This window comes from Biomphalaria glabrata, chromosome 17 (genome assembly GCF_947242115.1).
Source record: "Biomphalaria glabrata chromosome 17, xgBioGlab47.1, whole genome shotgun sequence".
Classification (NCBI taxonomy): domain Eukaryota; kingdom Metazoa; phylum Mollusca; class Gastropoda; family Planorbidae; genus Biomphalaria; species Biomphalaria glabrata.
The window spans coordinates 25,207,204-25,230,645 of record NC_074727.1 but is presented as its reverse complement, the minus strand read 5'-3'; the positions used below and the strand labels follow the sequence as shown (position 1 = coordinate 25,230,645).

General features: G+C 37.6%; 1 protein-coding gene across 2 annotated transcripts; it reads right to left on the bottom strand.

Annotated features, from left to right (window-relative positions):
* Positions 1–641: 641 nt before the first annotated feature.
* Positions 642–21,648, bottom strand: LOC106067127 (bone morphogenetic protein 7-like). Of its 2 annotated transcripts, none has more exons than XM_056014934.1 (8): positions 21,554–21,648; positions 20,417–20,571; positions 19,386–19,626; positions 19,017–19,197; positions 7,265–7,413; positions 6,043–6,246; positions 4,104–4,186; positions 642–3,804 (listed from the first exon to the last, which is right to left on the bottom strand). In XM_056014934.1, the coding sequence occupies exons 2-8, from the start codon at positions 20,558–20,560 to the stop codon at positions 3,547–3,549; spliced, it is 1,260 nt and encodes a 419-aa protein (XP_055870909.1). In that variant the 5' UTR covers positions 20,561–20,571; positions 21,554–21,648; the 3' UTR covers positions 642–3,546. The 2 variants fall into 2 exon arrangements, with proteins under 2 accessions (XP_055870909.1, XP_055870908.1); XM_056014933.1 differs by having other exon boundaries at positions 21,425–21,588.
* Positions 21,649–23,442: the final 1,794 nt, after the last annotated feature.

Genomic DNA, 23,442 nt, shown 5'->3' with positions numbered 1-23,442 from the left:
TGGTACAAAATTCCTTGATTCATTTGGGGAAGAAAGGAGAAGGGAGGTGAAGAATTATCAAAATGAGAGGTAGCTTAAACAGTGAACTTGCTTTGGGTTCCTATGTTTGTATCTCTTTTAACACATTAGTTTTTTTTTTATTTAGTTTTCCACTCATTAAGCAAAACAAAAGTTTTGACTATGGGCCTAAAATGCATGCCTAAAGAATGCCTAGATCTGAAACATATTTTCAAAATTTGTTTTATCAGTTGACTTGTTTAATGTTTATTACTATGTGACTGAGCCTCACTTAGTAGAATAATTTGTTAAGGGTGCATGAGAATTGAAACTTTCCTGAGCTCATTTCGTAAATGTTCAGGTGTGTCTATTCACTGATTCAAACTCGCTTATGCACGAGAGCGGTATTTCCCTTTTGACATCATTTATAGAGCACTTAAGGGTCTATGAGAAATTAAAAGCCAAAAAGTAATTTTACAATAATGAAACATTTTCAAACCTATATAATGGTCAACCATGAGTTTTCCCAGTGTGTCCAATAAGCCAAGAAATTTCTCTCTCATTTATAGATAAAATATACATACATAAGTACAAGACTTTCTTGTATTAGAGCACATAATAAAATTATAAAGAACAAGTCAAACTTTAAATTGTATATACAATAATGTTATTCAAAACATATTACAGCTAAGATTACTCAGAATGGGTAGCACATTAAATGTATTCAAATTAAATATAGTGTAGCATACAGAGTCATTGTAAAATAATTTTAAACAGAAGAAAGCTTGTATATTATAATTTGTGTTCTGTACACACTAAATCTATCATCATTCATAAATTAACCAGAAATAAAATAAAAGCCAAACATTGTCTAAATGCTGGAATAATGACAGATAATCATAATTATAATATTAATGAACTGATAAAAAATATATATGTAAAAAAACTGTTTTAAGTGCCTTATCAAGTGGGGCAAGGGAAGGGAGGTTTGAAACAAAAATTTAGTCATATATTTGTAAATGTATATATAATCATCATCATAATCATCTGACCCTTGACTTCTGTTGTAGAGGTTTGCGTAACCAAATCCCTCCACTTTATTTATAATATAATAGTCTCATACAATTTTGTAAAAGTATGTTTTAAAAGTATGTTTTTTCTAATAAATAAAGAGATACAACAGGTGTAAAAAAAAATAAAAAAAAAAAATAAATGTAAATAATTGTTTATGAAACACATCAAATTTTCATTGATTAAAAAAAAGGATGATATGTTTAGGATGAATCTTGCACTAGTTAAACAAAAATATGACAGATCACTAAATTATTTCTTTAACGACTTATTATATAATAAGTAATAAGTAAGTTGTTAAGTAAGTAAATTATTTTCTTTAACGACTTATAATAAGTAAGTTGTTAAGTAAGTAAATTATTTTCTTTAACGACTTATAATAAGTAATAAGTAAGTTGTTAAGTAAGGAGGACCAAAATAATGTACATCATCTTATCACACAAACCCTTTTGTCTCTATAATTTGTAGTCATATTATAATAAAAATCAGATCAATGGACCAAACAAAATGTATAAATTAGATTAAAGCAATATTAATCACAACCAATTAGTGTGTGTGTCTATACTTTCACCACTGTTCATCAGAGTCAAACAATAACACACAAAAAGTGAGTGGAGAGAATTAAAACAGTTGAAAATATTTTGTAAGGTTTAGATATAAAAAAAAAAATAAACTTCAGAGGTAATTGCAGAATAATATGCCCAAGAGTTACTTCTGCAAACTTTAAGCCACTATCTTTACACATCAATAAATGTCTTACAAATGATCAAGAAAGTTGAACTAAAAATTTTATATTAAAGCATTTTATTTTATCACATTAACCATTCGAGCTCATAAAAAAAAAATGGGGAGATTTACATTTTGGGGAAACTGTCAGACATAGTAAAAGAATTTTGTAATAGTACATTTTTTTACTGACAGCAGTTATCCTTAAGTAAGAATTGAAACAATGAAAAAAAAAATAGGCAGATTATATTTCTAGTACAATAAGTCAATCAGCTTACCACAATAACATAAAGATGTCAGTCAAGAAAAGTTCCATCATTCCATTAAAAAGTAAAATATTGCTCCTCAGGAATTTCCAATTCACTCCCATTTTTTTATTTTAAATTTTGTAACTATTCCTGTTTTTATTCTGCTATATTAAAGGTTTTATCCAATGAATTAAATGTGTCAATTTTTCTAATCCTGTTCTAAAAACTATTTAGAATTCATATCTTAATAAACAAGTTTTTTTCTGAAAAAAAAACAACAAAAAAACGTAACCCTTGTATATACTACATGGTACCTACCCACATTAAGTAATGCCTCAAAAAAAAAAAAAAACATTTAAAAAATAACAGCCTGTTTGACATTGGTTTAGAGATTACAAGTGATAAAAAAGTTAATGCTCTAGATTTAATGGGAAACTTGACTTATGAATGAGCCTTAACATTCAAACTTATTCATATTGCTAGACAATGAACAGCAATGCACAGAAATCTGTAAATCTACACAACCCTAAGACAGCTAATGTAAAACCAAGTCTAAATGCTGGATACAAGTGTAAGTATGTACACTTCAAATGCCTTAAAATAACAACAACAGAAAAATATACAACTTAGATAAATTTAGCCAATAAGAAGTTTTAAAATTAAATCTTTCATTGTGGTTTACAAATACATAAAAGAATAGCAAAATGTAAAAAGTTTTTAGCATCATAAAAAATGTTGTTGTTTTTTTTAACATAATATAATGATGAACAATTACAAGCCACAATTCTGTGAGTGTAAAAAAATAATGGACGGTTCTGTGTATAGTATCTAACTGAGATTATAAGCTTTAAAAATAATACCTTTGTATATGGTAAGTACTAGAACTAAGATTTAGCAATGAAACAGAAATACTGGCACTAAGAAACTTGATTTCTGTTTGGAAACTAGTCCCAAGTTAATTTTATTTTATTTTCAGTTGCTAAAAACTCCTATTACAAATACAGCAATGTTCAGCTGTTTGAAGACGCCAATGTGTTCCCATATTTGGTATCTCATTTTAAACATTCATTTCTAGCTTATCATCCTGACCATGACAATAAATTAGCTCAGAATTGTCAACAACTTTGTAGTCTAAATAGAATACAATAAATTATAAACCACTGGCAACAAAGAGTTTCACAGTGATCTAATCAAACAAGTGAAATAGCATGATCTAAACAAGGACATTTAATAGCAATGTCAAGCACCAAGAATCAACTATATTAAACCTCTTCCCAACACTATCCACTAAACATCTAACACAATACTATGTATGAGATAAAGATTATAAGGCACATTTTTTATTCTTCAATAGCAGAAGTGTTTTATCTTCTAGCTATTTTTAGTTTCTGGGATGCTTGGTATGGCAGACTGTGTGGGTGGAGAGGGGGAGTATCTTTCACCTGCCAAACCAGAATAACTCACAGCCCAATGTTTTTTTCTAAGAACAACATGGATGTGAGAGTTATAAACAGCCGCAAGCCTTGACAATCATATCCTTAAATCTCTTTAAGATGACACTAGAACTGTCGTCATAGTACAACAAAGTAATTGGGCCAAATTTGGTTGGAGCACAGCAGGGCTTAGGCGCCTCACTTGGAGTCATCAAGTGGACCAGAGTCTGAACAATGGCATGGTTGGTGGCATTCATGTGAATTCCCAGAGGGAAAGAACAATCTCCATCACAGAAAAATGCTGAGTAACCTTCTGGTGCAATTAGGAACTGTAAGGTAAAAGAAAAATTACATGGAGTCTTAGTATAAAGATTATGTTAATAGACTCAGATCTATAAGTCAAATATATAGAAGCATACAAACGTACTGAACTATATAAAGAGCTTGGCAAACATATCATTGAGAATTTTAAAAAATAGACATGAGAATTTTAAATCAAGAACAGAGAGTCATGGGCTAGTTGTCCTTCAATTCAAAACTCTGAGCAAGTATATGCAGAAAGAAATCTCAAATCTCAAGCAGAACAAATTTTGATTGAATGGGATGATGCTAAAAGAATACAACTTACCTCACTGCCAAATCCAATATCCCTGAAGTTAATCTGTAAAGGATGACGCTGGCAGTTGTTGTGGGATCTATAGCGAGTGTTACCTTCACAAAGGAACAAAATAGTTGTAATCAGGGCATAATTTTAAAATTAGATGTAGAGAGTGATTCTTGAAAATAGTTGCAAGCCAATTTGGCAAATGAGTAAGGGTTATGGTCTTTTGTTATTTGTTTATTTACTGATGAACTTTTGGCAGGTATGATATCTTTTCTTGCACATTCTAGGCTAAAAATAGCTCAGGAAATTCCATATACGACACTGCTAGATAGCAGAAGATAGTGAGTGGAAAACTATCTAAAGGAAGACAATAATAGATTTATTTTTAGCGGCCCCCGAAAGGGGAAAAGACGCTATTAGTTTTGTGGGAAATGTCTGTCCGTCTGTCCCGTTTAGATCTCATAAACTAGAAAAGATATTGAAAATCCGACATCACAATATTTTAGACCATTCAAAGTTCTGATGCAACGGCTACTTTTTTTTCTGAAAGCGAAAAATCTAATTTTTAAAATCAGTTAAGCAAGCATTTTTTTAAAGAGAAAAAGCTAATTAGTATGCATTATAAGTTAAACCTAATTTAAAACGAATAGTAATCTTATAAACTTCATTTTCCTGAACTTTTATTTTTTATTGCAGAAATTATTTTTTTTTTAATTTTTTTTTATCAGTTAGGCCAGGGGAGGAGCGGTAGCTGAGTGGTACAGCGCTTGACTTCCAAACCGGGGGTCCCGGGTTCGAATCCTGGTGAGGACTGGGATTTTCAACTTTGGAATCTTTGGGCGCCTCTGAGTCCACCCAGCTCTAATGGGTACCTGACATTAGTTGGGGAAAAGTAAAGGCGGTTGGTCATTGTGCTGGCTACATGACACCCTCGTTAACCGTAGGCCACATAAACAGATGAACTTTACATCATCTGCCCTATAGACCACAAGGTCTAAAAGGGGAACTAGTTAGGCCAGGTTCACATCTAACTTTACATTCACTTTCACCTATCCTTTGATCTGCAGGACCGTTGGGGCACTACACAAGATCTGTTAACCTTCTTTCTCCATTCTTATCTCTCATTTGTCTTTGATATAATTTCATTTGGATGTTCTTTCTAAAAATATTGAAGCCTGCCTGGGTGGACCACTTTGGGGGCCGATTTTGAGTTTGTGTTTCCACACAAACTGTCTTTTGTAACCTTGTTTTTATTCCTTTGGCTTGATAGATTGAATATTGTAAGTCAGAGATACAACTTGACTTATTGAGCTCATTTGATTAAAGTTTCAACTGAAGAAGTTCTCTGCTTTATTTCTCATAGATTTGTATGTGAGAACAAAGAATCTGCAAGATCCAGTTATTGTAAAATAAATCTACACACTCCAGAGTAAAAAGACCAGAGTCCAACAATAAGTTACTGTTAGTGTTGTGACTAGAATGTGAAACATCTGAAAAATTACATCAGAAAGTTGACTTATTTAACAATTTGCCAATGGAACAAAAGATATCTGAGGTCTGTTTTTGAAATCAGTGTCTGGTATCTTCTCTGTGAGGTAAAATGTTGAAATCGTCTTCTAAGTTGCTTTTTTTTTGTTTTGCTATCTTAATGTTTTTCTCAAATAGGTGTCTTATGGGATTTGTTTGTTGCCAATGATCTAACTAGCATCATTCAGAATACATTTTTTATTGAAATGTAAAGTCAGCCAAACCAGAAAAGATGTTGAAGCTTGCAATACTGTTGATGTGAGCATAATAAAACATTGAAAAAGGTTTTTTGTTAACACTAAAAGAGGACATTTTCCTAAGTACTGTTTATCTTTATTGTATTTTTGTTAGTAATACAATCGTATTTGCAATGAAATTTAGTTTATTATCTAAGACTATGATTACTTAATTAAGCATGAGTTTTTATCCCACTTACTTGGTCTTGAATACTCAGTGTATGGATTGTCAGCTAAGGTCACATCATCACTGCTAGTGGTTGCCCACCGGGCTGACCTCAATGACCTTATTCGACGTGATAGGACCTCCTTGATCATATACATATAACCAACTAGAAAAGGCTGCTTATCAGCAGGGCCCTTGTGACCAACTATTCCTATATCTTTGGGCTCAAACTCTTTGCCTGAAAAAGAAATGTTAACTTTTTTTTTTAATAGCCACATACAATTTTGTACTTCTTTAATTTTGGGCCAGGAAGGCAAACTTAAGTATACTGCTGAGAAAAAGGTACTAGAAATAAGGATATTAAAATGGCAATGAATTGGCCCGATGACGCTTTAGACAGCATTTCCTTAATTAGGCAGAATCTGCTGTGACTAAGGCTAATACTGAAGTGGTTATGATTGGAAGATAGCTTTCTTCCTCCTCTTTCTCTTGTCTAAGGCTGTATGTATGTTGACCAGTTCCATAAAGCAGAGGAGTTCTCACTATACAGGCATCATAGACTAGAATTTGGTTACCTTGGTTAATATTGGCATTTTCCCAGCCATGTTTAAAGAGTTTATCTGAGATCAATTGTAGAAGGCCTGAACTCTGACCTGTGACATCGAAACCTGTGGGTAGTTTAGACAAATAGCTGGTTGCCATATCACAGGTCTGACGCCATGACCTGTGATGTGATAATGAGCAATTGGTCCAAAATGACCACAGGTAGCAACATCGCAGGCCTTCTGCAAATTGGTCTGGGTTTAGTTATAGCTGAAAGGATGTGATTTCTGATGCTTATCTTGGGTATTTCTGTGACATCTTAAACCAGAATTTCAGTTTTGATGAGACTGTAAAGCTAAACTCTACATATGCAGCTGCCAAAGCATTCAAAAACCTTTGCAATCCTGTTTATGAATGTGAGGTGAGTCATCATTGGCACCATCTCTTTGTTTTGGCTTTAAGTCAGGTTAGGTTCAAAATTTTTCCATCAATCTACTGTTGGTATAAACTGCATCTTTGTTTTCTTTGTTATTTATAACTAAACATGCTGTTTCCTTTTATTTATTTAATTACAAATATGGAATGATTTTTTTTAAAAGTCAAGGAAAACAATTGTAAAACAAAAAGCATAAAAGTTTGTTACATATTAACTAACACATTTAAACTTTTTAGACAAAAGACACAGCATGTTTTGAAAAGAAATATTAACTTACCAAAACTATCTGTAACTTTCAGATACAGTCCCATATTCAGATGTGGAAAATGAGTCCAGTGCTCAGCTATTCTTGTTGCATCCAAAATAATCCAACCATTTTTAGCATGATCCACTGTCAAGCTAGACTGATATTCCAATATTTTTTCCCTGTCAAGATAAATATAAGAAAGATGATCAACAAATTATTAGAAATTAAAAATCAAGTTCAGGAATGTACAGTATATCAAACACCAGCCACTATCTGAATTAGAGCATAATAATTGTTAGGCACTTAGTTAGTATACAGACGCATCATAGTTGAAGGACTATGAAGGTGACATTTATTGACGCCATGGATCATCATCATCATCAAACTCCATTTGAGTGAGGGCTTGAGAGATTTAAATCCTCTCTTGCAAAAGCCCTGGACAGAAACCCTGCTGTCTTGCGTAGTGCATACTGTCACGAGTCGAGTCTGTGACCTATTTCGACCAGTTTCTAGAAGCTCTAGGTCAAACCAGTGCAAGTGTCCAGCGTAAACAAGTTAATTTTAGGTATCCAATCAAAGAAAGAGGTTAAGGGAAAAAATAGCACACGTCAGCTTCTAGAAGGTCGAAGTTACTAAAATAATTAGGGGAGAAGTTTCCATGATTCTGGAATGTACGATTAAGAAAGGTATAAATTAAGGGAAAGTCAGTTAGACGGGGTCGTCGAATAGCAGTAGTTCTTGTAGAGCGATGGTCCTCGCTTAGATGAGTTTGTTGAACAAATCATTTTACCACTGAAATATACTCAAGCAGACCTGCCTACCGTTACGCAAAATGCGTATTCGTTATGCAAAATCTCCCAAAAATGACCGTCAGTACGCAAATACGCATTTAACCCGTCGCGTTATGCATTTCGTATCCTTTTTTTTTTTCCCTCTCTTGACTAGCTTACGAGCCGTCACGGAGGTCACGCTAAGCCGTCCTGTTGCACTGTGGGGGGAGGGGGGGAAAAGGTTGATTTGTTGATTTGTTGATTTGAGGCACATCGGCACAATTTAGGCCATGTCGTGCCTGCAGTCCCTTAAGGACTACTCTCTCTCTAAACAACAAGGGCCAGATTCTATACAGTCATATAATTAAAATTAGGGTCTATTCACAGGTAGTAAAAATTTAAATATTTGGTAAAAATCTAATGTAAATAGTGCATGTTCACAAATTCAGAAATCAGATCTTCGTAGATAGCCCCACTTCCCGAATAAAGCCCAGTACCTTCCCAGGGTCGACATTATTAAATAGTGTTTTTAGATTAGTGGCTCTAAAATGTTTCGCCCTGACATCCTGGTATCTTGGGGCAATCAACGAGGATATGTTCCACGGTGAGGCGAGAGTCACAGTACTCGCAAAGTGGGGGCTCCTCTCTCTTCAGTACAAAAGAGTGCGTGATGTAGGTGTGGCCAATCCTAAGTCTGGACATGGTTGTGCTACCACGCCTTGTCAGACCCTTAGATGTGGGCCGCCACCTGACATCCACCACAATCTGCCTGAGTTTACTGTGAGTCTCAGCCTCCCATCGGTTCTGCCATTCTCGATAGGTGGCAGAGGCAATACTTTGTCTCAGGTCCGAGTAGGGAATTTGGGTTCCTGACACCGCATGATTTAGGGCTCTCTTTGCTTCTATGTCTGCGGCTTCGTTTCCCTCAATGCCAACATGGGAGGGGACCCAGATGAAGGTGACATCCCTACGGTCGGCTGTTATTAGGTCCAACAGCTTCAGGCTCTTATGTACCAATGGGATGTCAGTCTTCATCCGCCCCAAAGCTTGCAATGCAGATTTGGAGTCGGAGCAGATTATAAATTTACTCCTTTCTGATGCTTTTACGGCCATAAGTGCAAGCAATATTGCGTGCAATTCGGCCGTAAAGATGGAGCAGCCATCGGGGAGTCTACGGGAGATTGTTTTGTTCCGAAAGGAGCAGGCACACGCGACCTTTCCCTCCATTTTGGATCTGTCTGTGTAGATGGTGCCACAATCTCTGTAGCTCTCCTGCAGTTCCCTAAAGTGGACTTGTAGTATGCTTGGGTCTGTATTTTCTTTTTTGAAATTAAGGAGGGATAAATTTAATTTAGGTTTATTCATTAGCCAAGGAGGATTCTGAGGGGTTTCTATTTTAGAGATTTGGTCAATGGGTGGGGTTAAATTTTGGATGGGTTCTCTCATTCGAAGGCCCAACGGCTGTATGACGTTAGGCCTTCGATTGTATAATTCTACCTCTGTGGGGTTAAATATGGAGTCAAAAGCAGGGTTCGTGGGGTTGGATTTTAGCTTGACTATATACTGCATTGCAAGCTTTTTCATTCTTATATCCATGGGGAGTTCTCCAGCCTCCACATGGAGACTTGGGATAGGTGATGTACGAAACGCGCCGAGACAGAGACGCAGGGCAGCATTTTGTATTGGTTCCAGTATTTTTAGGTACGACTTCCTTGCTGCTCCATATATTATGGATCCGTAGTCTAGCTTGGATCGAATTAGACTCCGATAGAGCAGCAGCAAGGTATCTCTGTCAGCTCCCCAGTCCGTATGGCTGAGTAGTCTTAGTATGTTTAATGACTTTTGGCATTTCTTCTTAAGTTCCTTAATGTGGGGGAGAAAATTAAATTTGGAATCTAAGGTGAGGCCTAAAAATTTTGTAGTTTTCACGACAGGGATATTCTTTTTGTGTATAAATAGTTCAGGGTCTGGGTGGAGCCCCCTTAGATTACAAAATTGCATACTAACTGTTTTGGAGTCAGAGAATTTGAAACCATTATAGTTTGCCCAACCCTGAATTTTGTTTAAACATAACTGTAATTTCCTTTCTAAGGTGTTCATGTTTTTCCCATAAGTAAGAATGACAAAGTCATCAACATACAAAGAGCACTCTATGCCAGGGGACAGCGCATTTATGATGCTATTTATTTTAATGTTGAACAGGGTGACTGACAGAATGCTGCCCTGGGGTACACCCATTTCCTGGTCATGAGTGTCAGAAGCGGAGTTGCCCACTCGGACCTGAAATTTTCGATCTTTCAGGAATTCCTCCACAAAACGGGGGAGGTGTCCCTTAAGCCCCATAAGCGCCAGGTCACGTAGAATGCCATGTTTCCAGGTTGTGTCATAGGCCTTTTCTATATCGAAGAATACAGCTACTAGATGTTCTCTTCTGAGTAATGCATTTCTAATATAAGCTTCCAGCCTTACCAGGTGGTCAGTTGTTGTCCGCCCCTGCCGGAATCCGCACTGGTAGTTTGAGATCACTTTATTCCTTTCCAGGTACCAGACCAGCCTACTGTTAATCATTCTTTCCATGGTTTTGCAGATGCAGCTTGTTAGTGCTATTGGTCGATAGTTAGCTGGGTCAGAGCCGTCTCTTCCCGGTTTAGGTATCGGTATAACTGTGGCTTTCCTCCAGCTGTTTGGGAAAGCGCCTGTTTGCCACACACAGTTATAGACCCCTAGTAGGACTGCCAATGAGGGTTCGGGAAGGTGCTTGAGGAACTGGTAATGGATTTCGTCTTCTCCAGGCGCTGTGTCATGTGACTTGTCCAGCGATTCCCTCAGTTCCTCAAGCGAGAACGGTTTGTTGTAGTCTTCATTGTTCTCTGACCTGAAATTTGATTTGATTTGTTGATTTGAGGCAAATCGGCACAATTTAGGCCATGTCGTGCCTGCAGTCCCTTAAGGACTACTCTCTCTCTAAACAACAAGGGCCAGATTCTATACAGTCATATAATTAAAATCAAGGTCTATTCACAGTTAAAATAGTAAAGGTAGTAAAAATTTAAATATTTGGTAAAAATCTAATGTAAATAGTGCATGTTCACAAATTCAGAAATCAGATCTTCGTAGATAGCCCCACTTCCCGAATAAAGCCCAGTACCTTCCCAGGGTCGACATTATTAAATAGTGTTTTTAGATTAGTGGCTCTAAAATATTTCGCCCTGACATCCTGGTATCTGGGGCAATCAACGAGGATATGTTCCACGGTGAGGCAAGAGTCACAGTACTCGCAAAGTGGGGGCTCCTCTCTCTTCAGTACAAAAGAGTGCGTGATGTAGGTGTGGCCAATCCTGAGTCTGGACATGGTTGTGCTACCACGCCTTGTCAGACCCTTAGATGTGGGCCGCCACCTGACATCCGCCACAATCTGCCTGAGTTTACTGTGAGTCTCAGCCTCCCATCGGTTCTGCCACTCTCAATAGGTGGCAGAGGCAATACTTTGTCTCAGGATTTGATTTGTTGTTGATTTGAGGCACATCGGCACAATTTAGGCCATGTCGTGCCTGCAGTCCCTTAAAAACTACTCTCTCTCTAAACAACAAGGGCCAGATTCTATACAGTCATATAATTAAAATCAAGGTCTATTCACAGTTAAAATAGTAAAGGTAGTAAAAATTTAAATATTTGGTAAAAATCTAATGTAAATAGTGCATGTTCACAAATTCAGAAATCAGATCTTCGTAGATAGCCCCACTTCCCGAATAAAGCCCAGTACCTTCCCAGGGTCGACATTATTAAATAGTGTTTTTAGATTAGTGGCTCTAAAATGTTTCGCCCTGACATCCTGGTATCTTGGGGCAATCAACGAGGATATGTTCCACGGTGAGGCGAGAGTCACAGTACTCGCAAAGTGGGGGCTCCTCTCTCTTCAGTACAAAAGAGTGCGTGATGTAGGTGTGGCCAATCCTAAGTCTGGACATGGTTGTGCTACCACGCCTTGTCAGACCCTTAGATGTGGGCCGCCACCTGACATCCGCCACAATCTGCCTGAGTTTACTGTGAGTCTCAGCCTCCCATCGGTTCTGCCATTCTCGATAGGTGGCAGAGGCAATACTTTGTCTCAGGTCCGAGTAGGGAATTTGGGTTCCTGACACCGCATGATTTAGGGCTCTCTTTGCTTCTATGTCTGCGGCTTCGTTTCCCTCAATGCCAACATGGGAGGGGACCCAGATGAAGGTGACATCCCTACGGTCGGCTGTTATTAGGTCCAACAGCTTCAGGCTCTTATGTACCAATGGGATGTCAGTCTTCATCCGCCCCAAAGCTTGCAATGCAGATTTGGAGTCGGAGCAGATTATAAATTTACTCCTTTCTGATGCTTTTACAGCCATAAGTGCAAGCAATATTGCGTGCAATTCGGCCGTAAAGATGGAGCAGCCATCGGGGAGTCTACGGGAGATTGTTTTGTTCCGAAAGGAGCAGGCACACGCGACCTTTCCCTCCATTTTGGATCCGTCTGTGTAGATGGTGCCACAATCTCTGTAGCTCTCCTGCAGTTCCCTAAAGTGGACTTGTAGTATGCTTGAGTCTGTATTTTCTTTTTTGAAATTAAGGAGGGATAAATTTAATTTAGGTTTATTCATTAGCCAAGGAGGATTCTGAGGGGTTTCTATTTTAGAGATTTGGTCAATGGGTGAGGTTAAATTTTGGATGGGTTCTCTCATTCGAAGGCCCAACGGCTGTATGACGTTAGGCCTTCGATTGTATAATTCTACCTCTGTGGGGTTAAATATGGAGTCAAAAGCAGGGTTCGTGGGGTTGGATTTTAGCTTGACTATATACTGCATTGCAAGCTTTTTCATTCTTATATCCATGGGGAGTTCTCCAGCCTCCACATGGAGACTTGGGATAGGTGATGTACGAAACGCGCCGAGACAGAGACGCAGGGCAGCATTTTGTATTGGTTCCAGTATTTTTAGGTACGACTTCCTTGCTGCTCCATATATTATGGATCCGTAGTCTAGCTTGGATCGAATTAGACTCCGATAGAGCAGCAGCAAGGTATCTCTGTCAGCTCCCCAGTCCGTATGGCTGAGTAGTCTTAGTATGTTTAATGACTTTTGGCATTTCTTCTTAAGTTCCTTAATGTGGGGGAGAAAATTAAATTTGGAATCTAAGGTGAGGCCTAAAAATTTTGTAGTTTTCACGACAGGGATCTTCTTTTTGTGTATAAATAGTTCAGGGTCTGGGTGGAGCCCCCTTAGATTACAAAAATGCATACTAACTGTTTTGGAGTCAGAGAATTTGAAACCATTATAGTTTGCCCAACCCTGAATTTTGTTTAAACATAACTGTAATTTCCTTTCTAAGGTGTTCATGTTTTTCCCATAAGTAAGAATGACAAAGTCATCAACATACAAAGAGCACTCTATGCCAGGGGACAGCGCATTTATGATGCTATTTATTTTAATGTTGAACAGGGTGACTGACAGAATGCTGCCCTGGGGTACACCCATTTCCTGGTCATGAGTGTCAGAAGCGGAGTTGCCCACTCGGACCTGAAATTTTCGATCTTTCAGGAATTCCTCCACAAAACGGGGGAGGTGTCCCTTAAGCCCCATAAGCGCCAGGTCACGTAGAATGCCATGTTTCCAGGTTGTGTCATAGGCCTTTTCTATATCGAAGAATACAGCTACTAGATGTTCTCTTCTGAGTAATGCATTTCTAATATAAGCTTCCAGCCTTACCAGGTGGTCAGTTGTTGTCCGCCCCTGCCGGAATCCGCACTGGTAGTTTGAGATCACTTTATTCCTTTCCAGGTACCAGACCAGCCTACTGTTAATCATTCTTTCCATGGTTTTGCAGATGCAGCTTGTTAGTGCTATTGGTCGATAGTTAGCTGGGTCAGAGCCGTCTCTTCCCGGTTTAGGTATCGGTATAACTGTGGCTTTCCTCCAGCTGTTTGGGAAAGCGCCTGTTTGCCACACACAATTATAGACCCCTAGTAGGACTGCCAATGAGGGTTCGGGAAGGTGCTTGAGGAACTGGTAATGGATTTCGTCTTCTCCAGGCGCTGTGTCATGTGACTTGTCCAGCGATTCCCTCAGTTCCTCAAGCGAGAACGGTTTGTTGTAGTCTTCATTGTTCTCTGACCTGAAATCAATGGGGTGTCTTTCCTCCCTGGTTTTGACTTTTTGGAACTCTGGCGTGTAGTGTGCAGTGGATGATTTTTCTGCTATTGAGGATGCAAGGCAGTCAGCTATTTCTCTGGGGGACGTGACAGTTCGTCCTTGGTTTTTCAAATGCCCTATTGCATTTGATTCTTTCCCTTTGATTCGCCTTACTGCCTTCCAAACCGCTCTAGCAGAAGTTTTGGCATCCAGACTGCCGACAAAACTTCTCCAGGAATTCCTTTTGGCTGACCGTATGGTTTGTCTAGCCTTTGCTCTAGCTATCCTGAATAGCTTTAGGTTTTCCTGGGAAGGATTCTTTATAAATGCAGCCAGTCGTTTTTTCCTATCACCAATAGCACTTTTGCAAGCTGTATCAAACCATGGTTTGCTAGGCCGTTTTGGATTTGCAGAGGTTAGGGGTACAACTTTCCTGGCTATACTTAGTAGCTTGCTAGCAAAGGTATCAGCTGGGTTCTGTTCATGGAGGATATTTTCTGTGATATCCTCAGAGCATCTTTTTTGGAATTGTTCCCAATCGGCCTTATTCAGTTTCCACCGCTGAGGTCGTCCCAATGAAGGGAGATTGTTAGTAATGATGATTGGGAAGTGATCACTTCCCCGTAGATCATTGCTAACTGACCATTTAAAATCGTCCAGAAGTCCGGGGACGCATACGGTGAGGTCAATGCATGTGAATGATCCAGTTCCTGGGTGCAAGTAGGTCGGTGATGCATCATTAAGTATGCATAAATCATGTTGGAGGAAGATATCCTCCAGCATACGACCTCTTGTGTCGGTATTGTTGGATCCCCACATGGTGTTATGGGCATTGAAATCCCCAAGGATTAAATAAGGCCGGGGGAGTTGTTTCAATAGGTCCTCCATGTCTGTTCGGTTTAATGGAGCGCCTGGTGGTAGATACAGGCTGCAGCAAGTGATAACCTTGTGAAGGGTTATCCTAGCTGCTACGGCCTGTAGTATGGTCTGTAGTTCTACCCTCTCATGGGGGATGCTATCCTTCACAAGGATACAGACTCCACCTGATGCTCTCTCTGCATCCTCAACATTCTTGGTGTAAGCACGGTAGCTTCGGAAGCTGATGCAATCTTTTAGAAATGTTTCCTGTAAGCAGACAGCTACAGGAGTCTCAGAGTCGATCAGTAGCTGCATTTCCTCGTAATTGGCCTTGAGGCCTCTACAATTCCACTGTACAATTCTGGAATCCATGGCTTATTCTAGATGACCTACTTGGAGCTATTTGGCCTTGGGAGGCCCCCGGAGGGGTTTCCCTTTATTCCAGTGACCTTGGTATTTTTATTCTTGGGTTTGGATGGAGAGGAGGACAACCCCCTTTTGGGGGAAGTCTTTCTCTCTGGAGAGGGGAGATCCCTCTGGTTAGAGCGGAGGTTATTTCCTCCTCTCTCACCTCGGGCATCCTCTCCGCTTTGATTTCTCCCCTTAGGGAGTTGGTCAACCTCTAACTCGGTAGAGGTTGGGGTGTCTGGCTGGGTTCTCCCGGAGTATTGGTTTTGACATGCTGCTCAGTCTCCATGCTCTCATCAGCGAGCCGCGAAGACAAGATTGGCAAGTTACGACTAGAGATTGGGGGATTGACAAGAATATTTAACAAAAAAAGACAAGAAAAAGAGTGTGCGATAAGGGCCAGCTAAAGAGTTGCTCACATCTTAAGTAGAGTAATGAAGCCTTTTTCCGATGGCGAATGTGTAAAAAAGTGCTTGCTAGCAGTGATGGAAGAAATGTGTCCTGAAAAGAAGAATACAGTAGAAGCTGTCAGCCTTTCTCGCATGACAATTACAAGGCGAGTGGAAAATATGGGGGTAAATCTTCATTCACAATTAAAAGACAGAGCAGCAGAATTCGAAATGTTTTCTATTGCTGCTGACGAGTCCACTGACATAACTGATACTGCGCAACTCTTGGTATTTATTCACGGTACAAACAGCAATTTCGATATAACAGAAGAGTAAGCAGCTATGCGGAGCATTCATGGTACTACAACTGGAGAAGACCTGTTCAAAGAAGTGTCAACCATCATAGAGGACCTTGCTCTTCCTTGGAATAAATTAGTTGGAGTGACTACTGATGGTGCTAGAAATATGGTTGGATGTCACAGCGGGCTGACAGCATGAGTTATTTAAAAAGTTGTTGAGTCAAATGGAACTGAACCCCTGCGGCTTCACTGCATCATTCACCAACAAAATCTCTGTGGAAAGGTTTTGAATCTGGACCATGTGATGATGATTGTGCTCAACACTGTAAATTTCATCAAATCATAGGCGTTGAATCACAGAACTTTCAAAGACTTTCTGACAGAAATAGAGTCCGAATATGAAGACGTTCTATTTCACAGTGAAGTGCGGGGCTGGTTAAGCCGAGGAAAGGTGTTAAAACGTTTTTTTGACTTGAGACACGAAATTGAAATCAAAACAAGTGCCACAACTGAACGACTATTTATTATAATAGTAATAATGTTATTTATGCATTTTATATTGCATACAAAATGCTAAAAAGGCAAGGGGGTAATGTCACGAGTCGAGTCTGTGACCTATTTCGACCAGTTTCTAGAAGCTCAAGGTCAAACCAGTGCAAGTGTCCAGCGTTAACAAGTTAATTTTAGGTATCCAATCAAAGAAAGAGGTTAAGGGAAAAAATAGCTTCTAGAAGGTCAAAGTTACTAAAATGATTAGGGGAGAAGTTTCCATGATTCTGGAATGTACGATTAAGAAAGGTATAAATTAAGGGAAAGTCAGTTAGACGGGGTCCTCGCATAGTAGTAGTTCTTGTAGAGCGATGGTCCTCGCTTAGTCCTCGAATAGTAATGGTTATACGTTTTGTGATATTAGCAGGTCCATTAGTTAAAGTTTTATTAGTTGAAGTTGAAGTTATACTAAGTGAAGTTTCATGTATCTTTAAGTTTTATTTATGAAGTATCAAGTCAAGTTGTTATTGAATCGAGAAGTCATTTTATGTGAAAGTTGAAGAAGTATTATTAAAGAAGTTTTAAGAAAATACAAAGAGATGTTTCTTTCTTCATTCCATATGAATTTATCAACTTATTAATACAATCCTTCGGCCAGTCATCACACATACATGTCACCATACAGGTCAAGAATTTTTGGTTTCCCAGACCTGTCGAGGCAGAGATCAGCCAAGTCTGGGGCAGTCAAACAGAATATGAGGCACGGTTTCCTCTTCTTCCCGCAGTGGGGACACAGTGAATCGAAATTTGGCCATAGCCATGAGAAATATGAGCCAACAGGACAGTTGACTGTCCTGCACTGTGCTATAATAGCTTGCTCAGGCCTGGACAGCCTCTAATACGGGGAAGTACGGTCAGGGCGCCTCATCATGCGCTCCCAGATTCCACAGGCTTTTTGGGACTTGTCCCAGCACTCAAACCACTTTACCATTTCTGTTTTTTGAATTATAGCCAGAGCCTGATGAAAACTTCAGTGGGGTGGAATTTGCCCTCCCTGGTGGGCCAAGGAGTCTGCAATTGTGTTGCCAGTCACACCTATGTGACTTGGTAGCCACTGCATTATTACAGGGGTGCCATAGCGTTGCTTTATGTTGTGTGTAGCCATGATGACAGTGTCAATATTGGGGGTCCTTGGTCCAGGGCTTTGCAAGCCTATAGTACAGTCTGTGTTGTCCTCAAATGTCCCTCGCCGAGTTGAGAGTCAATGACTTTTAAGGATTCACAGACTGCCATGGTCTCTGCATCAAAACTGCAAACACTACCACATGGTCCAAAGATTTTGACTGAGTAAGAGCAAAGAAAGTTGATGTAGGCTCCATAGCCTGCTCTTCCAGAATCTATCGATGCTGACCCATCAGTATAACGAATCACAGATAGAGGTTGTTGATGTTAATATTATTCAGTTGGTGTTAAGACTTCAAGGTGACAGCAACTAATAATGGACAGAGATTCGACTGTGGCCTTTACGTATTAAATTTCATTCAGTATTTCAAAGGTTTGGACTTAGTTCTTCGCTTATTATTTTAGTAAGCCTTGTTCTTAGTTCTTCGCTTATTATTTTAGTAAGCCTTGTTCTTGATTGTTCTTAAATGCATTTAACATACCTGTACATGAAACTCAAACATCATCTGAATAATCAGTTGAAGCCAGATAGCCAATTTACAAAGTAACTACAAGACAAGCTTATTACATAATATCAGTTAATGTCAGCTAATTAGACTAAGACTTTTATTGATGCTAACTGGAAATGTGTTATGATTACATAGATTCTTTATCAATTGAAAACAAGAACATTCCAAAGAAAACCAAAAAGAAATTCATTGAGTGACTTCTACATGAAGACATCATGATATTTTTACATTTCCAAGTCAATGAGCAGCACTGATACATCTCAAAAAATAAGAAACAAATGAATATCTTTCAGTTCTTGCTTTAATTGACATTCAGAAGTCACCCACATGAAGGCGATTCAACATAGTTATACTGGAGTGGGTGACAATTGTGTGTTGATTTTTTATTATGAATGACATCCAAAATAATGTCAGATGAAATCATCGTGCCATTGGTTGGTATGTGAATATATGAATGCTCTACTACTAAATATCTCACATTCAAATATAAGCAAATAACTAATGATATGTAAGGAGTATCAGAATGCTTGTTAAAAATTTACCCTGATGCACTGGGAGGGGTACATCTAATGCTACAGAACCTTTGGTAAAGAACACAGGGCAATCAAATATGAATTTAAAATAAGAAAACTGAAAATACTAATAAAAATAGTATATAATATTTGCTAAAATTTACTCCCAGTCATCTAAAAGGAGAATATTTCTTTTACTAAGACTTACTCCCAGTCATCTCCAGGTTTGATGGCATATATGCTGACATTGAAGGTTCCAGACTTTAAGATTGGTGCTACATCTTTATAAAGACGAAATTCAGCTCCTTTCAACTGCTCACCAACAGAGACTTCGCTAAAGTCAAAATAGAATGCCTTATCCTTTTCATGTCGGATGTGGGCTTTTTTCACTATAGAAATAAAAAATTGAAGAATTTATAATAGGAATAAACATCTGGAAAAAAAAAGGAAAGAGCTGTTTTCAATAAAAATTCTATAATATAAAAAAACAAAAACTAAAATATTTGTATAGCCCACTAATTAATATGTTACAATCTAAATAAGTTTTATTTTTAATTGAACAAAATATTTTTCTCACCATTGTTTACAAAACTGACAATAACATCAGAGCCTTCGACTTTAGCAGGATCTAGTCCAAGAACAGATGCATTAATTGAGCTATTAATATGAATATGAGAATCATCTGTGGTAAAGTCAGAACCATCTAGTTCTCTGAGACTTCTGTACAAGTCCTGCATGAACTTAGCTGCTGACTTAATACTTTTATTGATGGCTTTAGATTTTGGCTTACTGTATAAGCCCATTAACTCCAAGAGTTCCTGTAACAAAAATAAAAAAAAAAAAGTTGTTATAAATATATTGTAAAGCTTACTTCTGTTATTAAATGACAAACATCCCATCAAACTATAATGTCACATACCTTAAAACTTGTGTAGGCTGGCAAATATACTAAATGATCAGCCAGCCAAGATTGCATGTCAAAATACAGTATTGCAAATAAAGTATTTACTTGTTAATGAGGATTTCATATGTCCAATACATAACAATGCAACCTTGACATTGTCCAACCTAACCATCTAGATTAAGATATGTCCTAGCTATAGTAAACTTAAAACATTGAATATCCGAAGCAAGTTGCCATGTTTTCAAACAAACCTCAAAGTATATAAGAATTACAGCGTCTAGTTCACAATATTCATTTTATACTTTCTTTCTATAGTTTCCACCAATGTCAGACAATATACAAAAAGAGCAGCCTGACAAGGCTTGAGTTGATATATCTTCATTCAATTCTGGCTCCTTAGATAAAAGTGCATGTTTTTCTTGGTAATTAATTTGAAGGGCAATGATCACACAATGGTATTTAGCAGCCCTCATGTCCAAAACGTAGTCAAATTGGTTGCATTGAAAAGCTATTGAATCAATAAAGAACTCCACACCTACCTAATGTATCATCACATTATTCCATCTTAAAAATTAGAAAATATATACACCATTAAAATCAATTGAAAACCTATTCTGTGTATGTCTCATCAACAAGGACACATTGTCATTGCTAATAGATGGTAACCTGATTAGATAATTAAACTTAGCTATTGTTGCTGTCACCTGTTGGAGTTTCTCCTGCTGTCTAGGCTCAATCTTTCCCATGGGAACAGACTGTCCAAGATCATTATCTGTATAAAACGTTGCAGTGGATGAACTCAAAAGCCATGTTGTTAACATACACAAACAGGAAAATATTCTTTTCATTTTCCCAAAATCTGAAACAAGGAAACAAATAAATTTAATAAATCATTTCAAATGGAATGGCTTTATACCTATCCCTCCAGATATATAATATACTTTTTGCTTATGAATTTAGTATCCTAGAAGTTTAAATATTTGATAGGGTCTATGTTGCGTTTTTTTATTTTATTTGTGGGAAAAAAAACAATATATCAAATTGTTTTTATAAAGTATTTACAAGGACAAGTTATACGCCAAACGAGTGCTTAAAAAAAAGGGACGAAACACAGAAAAATAAATACAAATGGTTATTAAAAGATCAGCATGTGATGGATAGATGATTGTGGACTGGATGATGTGTGTGAAATGGATTTATAAATGAGTGTGAGATGGATAAATGAATGAATTAAGATAGATGGTTTAGCGTGAGATGAATGAATGGATGTGTGTGTGACTGATGAATGTATGTGGGGTGAATTCATGTGTTGGATAGATGAGGTGGTGTGGTAGCTCAGCAGTAAAATGATTGGCAAAGGATTCAAATCTCAGTGCTGGGTGAAATTTTTTATTTTGGGACTTTGAGTCCACCCAGCTCTAATAGGTACCTAATCCAGTACTTAATACTCAGAGTCAGTAATCTCAGTAATAGTCTCTAGACTCTAGAGAGTCTAGTTAAGTCTAGTACTAGAGAGTAGAGTCTCTAGAGCTAGTAGACTAGCACTAGACTGACTAGAGGTGACTAGACAGTAATAATAATTTTAAATTTAATAAAAATTATAATAATTATTAGATCTAATAATAATAATAATATTAAATATTATTAATTTTTTAAAAATAATTATTAATAATAATAATATTAATATCTCTAGACTCTAGACTTAATATTACTAGAGTAGATCTAGTCAATAGTCTATATTATAGATCTATAACGATAGATCTATGGTTAGCATCTAGGCTAGACCTAGATTCTATGTCTAATTCAGTTCTATAAACAAAACATTTTGATTTGTGAAATACACTCTAGAATGTAGTCTAGATTCCAGATCTGTGTCTGTGTAAATGCGAATGTGTTCGTTTCTTTTTTAATACTGAAAATGTTTTTAGAAACCCAAATCGAGACTTCCGACTTGTAAAAACAATGCCAGATTGGTTCCTTAGTTCAATCCATAGGTTCAATCATAGCAGTAATAGCCAGAACTATAAACCCAAATAACTCACTGACTCATTCACATCGCGTGTTACCTCACGTTAACACTCTAAGTTAGAAAATGTGTACCAGTTATTCCTTATTATACTTGTAAGAATAAAGCACTTAACTGCTCTTTCCACGTTCAAATGTGAATGTCGATGGTCAACGTTCTCAAATCGAATATTTTTTTTTTCGTTGTTTTTTTCAATTTTTACAAAGCTTGTATCAACTCACTCCGTCTCTGTCTGGTACAAATGTTGTACACTTTATTTCTCCCACTTCCCATTCTGGGATCAAGTTGAAACTGCATAATTCTTCATTGCCCTAGCAAAACCTGAATCAATATAAAAAATAATAGCCAATTAATGAATACTTGTAAAAACTTTAATTTGTGAAAATAAAAAAGGGATATTATTCTTACAGTATTGAGACACAATGTTGTAAACGTGCAGCTCTTTTCTTTATATAAGCTTTTTTCCCCACAAAGCTTAGGATCAACTCATCTGTCTGTCTATTTAAAAATTTTGTATAGGTTATTTCTCCCGCACCCAATCTCAGATCAAGTTGAAATTCTGCACAATTATTTCTTGTACCTGTTAAAAAAAGGATCAATAAAAAAAATTAGTTAATTAACTATTGGTAATTAATTATTTTGCTTAGTCTATATAACAAGGGAAATAATTTAGTGGTAGCCCCTATAAGTAGAATTAGCCCCCTTTTATAGGCCTATACTTCGTCATATATTAAACTACAAAAAAATAACTATAAAACCTTCTATTTCCATAAGCCCTTCGCTGGCACAGTGGCTTAAAGAGGCTTGAACCCTCGAGTTTGCATTCAAGTGGTTCAACTTTTTTAAAAATACATTTAAAAAGCGATCACCGTAACATTCACAGTCGATATCCCCCCCCCCCTTTTTTTTTTCAAATGGTCCAGACAAGTGATATGATCATAGCGGATTGAAAAAGCTGAAAGCATGAAAAAGTGCTAAACAAAAACAATTAGTAAGAATATTTGTAATCGACAGATATTTCTACTCCCTTTCCCTTACAATTTAACTAGACCCAGGGGTCTGATACAGGGCAGGCCGCCTCTACATATGCGTGCAGGCGGCCAAATTTTGGGGACGTCCGAAACGCTTTTCAGATGTTTAAAAAATAGTTAAATAATAATAATTAAAAAAAGGACAGTGACGAATGACCTCGGTAGGAATTGTTACAGCATCCCAATTAGGGTCACCAAACATCTACATAAGGACAAAGTTATAGACGCTGATACAGAATTTCCACGATCAGAATTATTTAGGATAAGAAAAAGAAAACATGTTTGATTTCGAGCGAAAATAATGTCCGATATACCTCTACCAGCTCTAATCCACATTGGCTCTTAGTCTTAGAGAGAACATCGCTAAGATCACTATGAAGTTTGATCAGTTGGTAAAGGAGTAGGCCTATTCTAGTAATTATTTTCATTTTTTTTAATGACAGTAAAGTAATTTTGGATATGGTGGTATCGTTCCAGTCTAAAATAGAGAAGTCTTTTAAACTTTTCGTGAAAGCAGCCTACCCATTTTAAGAACTTCTGCTAAAAGACCATACGATCCAGGCGATTTTTCTTTTTGATTTTTTCCTATTGCCGTCACCTCGTTTTAACTGTTTCCTGCACTATTTCTCCAAGAGACTCCATAGAGACAACTCTTTTTGCCGTAAAAAATCAA